Source organism: Gossypium hirsutum, chromosome D01 (genome assembly GCF_007990345.1).
Source record: "Gossypium hirsutum isolate 1008001.06 chromosome D01, Gossypium_hirsutum_v2.1, whole genome shotgun sequence".
Lineage (NCBI taxonomy): Eukaryota > Viridiplantae > Streptophyta > Magnoliopsida > Malvales > Malvaceae > Gossypium > Gossypium hirsutum.
The window spans coordinates 45883648-45887114 of record NC_053437.1 but is presented as its reverse complement, the minus strand read 5'-3'; the positions used below and the strand labels follow the sequence as shown (position 1 = coordinate 45887114).

General features: G+C 37.4%; 1 protein-coding gene across 1 annotated transcript; it reads left to right on the top strand.

Annotated features, from left to right (window-relative positions):
• The first annotated feature begins 426 nt into the window (after positions 1 to 426).
• LOC107921409 (pectinesterase) lies at positions 427 to 2832 on the top strand. The gene is made up of 2 exons (XM_041086543.1): positions 427 to 1583; positions 1958 to 2832. Exons 1-2 carry the CDS (start codon positions 704 to 706, stop codon positions 2644 to 2646), a joined length of 1569 nt encoding a protein of 522 aa, XP_040942477.1. The 5' UTR covers positions 427 to 703; the 3' UTR covers positions 2647 to 2832.
• Positions 2833 to 3467: the final 635 nt, after the last annotated feature.

Sequence of the window (3467 nt, the reverse complement as noted above, 5' to 3'; positions counted from 1 at the left end):
ATTCAAGACAAACATATGATTAACTCAACAAAAAAAAAAGTGAAAACCATTGGTAACACTTACCAACGAATTTTGTTTGATTTATATATTACAGTATGTGTGAGCCTTGTAATTATTCTTTTAATAGTTTAACTAGAATTAAATCGAAGTAGAGCCTTGAAGCCTGAGGATGGAATAGATTATCTAAAAAAACAAAAAGATTATCCTAATAATATATCCTACTCCACGTGGTCAATGGAATGAATACGTATCCCTATTGGTTGCCTAATTGCTTTGAATGGGGAATAGGAGTTGGAGACATGCATAAAAAAACTATATAGCAAGTCAAAGATAATTAAATTACTGGTTGGTGTTAAAATTAAGGAAGAAAAGGTTGGAACAACTACAAAATTCTTTTATACCAAACCCAAGTGTCTAAAGTTAGAAATAGGCAAGACTTATGAGTCAATGTCTTCGCCCTCTTATTATTAATATATTTGTTATTATGTCCATAGTATTAACAAAATAAAATAAAGAAACAAACCATACAAATGCCCTGAGCCACAAAGCAAGCCCCCAGGCCCCAGCAAATGAGGAAATTGATCCCCCTTCACAATTCATGCTTTCTCCCACTTTTTTGTAGCTCTATATAAACCACTCTTCCCTCCCCCTCTTTTCATCAATTCAAACATTCCAAACTTTAGAGCTAAAACCGATCGTCTTCATGGTTAAGCTTCTTGCCCTACCATTTCTCATTACTTATTTCTTCACTTGTGTTCCCCTAGGGAACACTGCAGCTACAATAACATCATGTACCCAAACACCCTACCCCGGTGTCTGCAACCATTTCATGGGAAATGGTGTTAATGTTGCAACATCAAGCCTTGCCCTTGATCAAACCCGCTTCTCCTTCCGTGACCTTGCGATTCAGGTCACCCTAAACCAAGCGGTTCAAGCTCATCGCCTCGTCTCTACCATGGACTTGACTTCTTTCAATGAGCGAGCCAAATTGGCTTGGAACGATTGCTTGGAGCTCTACCAGAACACCATTTCCCATCTTAACCGATCAAAGAGCACCAACAGTCCATTAGATGCTCAAACCTGGTTAAGTGCTGCCATTGCCAACCATCAAACTTGTCAAAACGGCTTCATTGACTTCAACTTGGCCTCTCATTTACAAACCTTACCACCCATGCTAGCCAACTTTTCCAAGTTGATTAGCAATTCCCTGGCCATCAATAAGCCCACTATTAGTGTTACCGCTAAACAAGTTGGCAATAGACGCCTGTTTGCCCATGGATTCCCCACTTGGCTTTCCGGTTCCGACCGAAAGCTCTTGCAAAAAATCGGTGCACCGTTAAATGCTGACATTGTGGTGGCTCAAGACGGTTCTGGCAACTTCAAGACTATATCAGAGGCGGTGGCGGCGGCTGGCGGTGCCAAAAGAACTGTCATACACGTAAAAGCTGGAGTTTACAATGAGAATGTTGATATTCAAAGATCAGCTAGAAATATCATGTTAATTGGAGATGGAATTGGTGCCACGGTTGTTACTGGTAATAAGAATGCTCAAACTACGACAACTTTTCGCACAGCAACATTTGGTAAGCAACATGTATAAATTATTTCAAAGTCACATTCTAAACTTAGACAAAAACATAAAGTTATCCTAAATTAAGGGAGAAAGTGAGGAAAAAGAAACATGATTTGAATAACAAATTAAAACACACTCATGCAAATTATCTACACTCAATTTGTTCTTTTATTCTTTTTTGAATAGTAAAAACACGACTATCTTTTTTTCTAATTAGTTGGATATTTTTATGTCTCCCATTTCACCAACACCACAGTTCTTTACACAACTAAAAGGAGAAAATATAACAGTAAAAACGTGAGAAAAAAATTAGTGCTTTTGCTTTTTCCTTGTTTTCAACCTATCATTTGACTACTCACATCGTTCGTTTGTTTCTTCTTTCAGCCGTCGTTGGTGATGGATTCATAGCTCGTGACATCACTTTTGAGAACACCGCCGGACCCCAAAGGCACCAAGCGGTGGCCCTCCGCTCCGGCTCTGATTTCTCAGTCTTCTACCGTTGCAGCTTCAAAGGTTACCAAGATACCTTATACGTCTATTCCCAACGCCAATTCTATCGCGACTGTGACATTTATGGAACCGTAGACTTCATATTCGGTGATGCCGTCGCCTTTTTCCAAAACTGTAACATTTACATCCGACGACCGATGAACAGCCAAATAAACACCATCACAGCACAAGCGAGAACCGACCCAAATGAGAATACGGGGATAATCGTCCACAACTCACGTGTGACGGCGGCGTCTGACCTGAGGGCCGTTCAAGGTTCATTCAAGAACTATTTGGGGCGGCCATGGCAGAAATACTCGAGAACTGTGTTTATGAAGACTGGTTTGGATGGACTGATCGAGGCAGAAGGTTGGTTACCATGGAGTGGGAATTTTGGTTTGAGTAGTCTTTACTATGCTGAGCATATGAACACCGGCGTCGGTGCAAGCACAGGGGGGAGAGTAAAGTGGGGTGGATACCATGTTATAGATGCTGTTGAAGCCGAAAAATTCACTGTTGGTAATTTTCTCGCTGGAAATGCATGGATTCCGGGGACTGGAGTGCCATTTGACGTCGGACTGTGAATTTGTTGATTTCAACATTAGGAAAAATTTAAATACCAAAGTAACCCTGTATTTAAGATTGTCATATAGCTTTTTGTGATAAAGACTATGTATATATAGTTGAATTTGTCAAAGAGGAGAAGGGGTTGTGTAATAAATCATGCTGAAATTGTTGCATTTATAAAAGAACAAGTACGTTGGTTCAAATACTTAGACTTTTCCAACATGAAGATGAATTGATTGATGAGCGTATAAGATTTGACATCATTATGGGCATGGGTGTCTTAAAAGTGAAATTGTGTTGTTAAAAGAAAAAGTGTAACTGTGATTAGTCTCGTCAACTTGCTAAAATTATTCCATTTATAGTAGATTTTCACATGTGAAATTGTCACATTTTTTTAATTTTTAAAATTGTCACACTTGCCAAGGAAATATAGGTAGCTTTTAATATAAAACTGTCATATAGATAGATAATATGAATACAACTTTTCAACAATCCATATTTTTCTTTATTGTGATTTAAAAATGTTGAAGGGATGGACTCTTAATGAAATCATGTATAAAATCAATAAAAGAGAAAATTGATGAATGATAAAAAGAAGCATGACATGATATATTAATTTAAGGTTGAGGTTAAATCATAAGAATGTGAAAATAATTGAGGCCTTAGTGTAAATATTCAAAATTTATAGGATTAAAATATAAATATAGAAAAGTTAAAGGACCAAAAGTGAAAATATTAAAAAGGAAGAAAAGACTAAAATATAAAACAAATTGGTGAATGAGGACCAAATTAGTAGATAAATGAGAGGGATTAAATTATAATTTTTACAAAAGTGAGT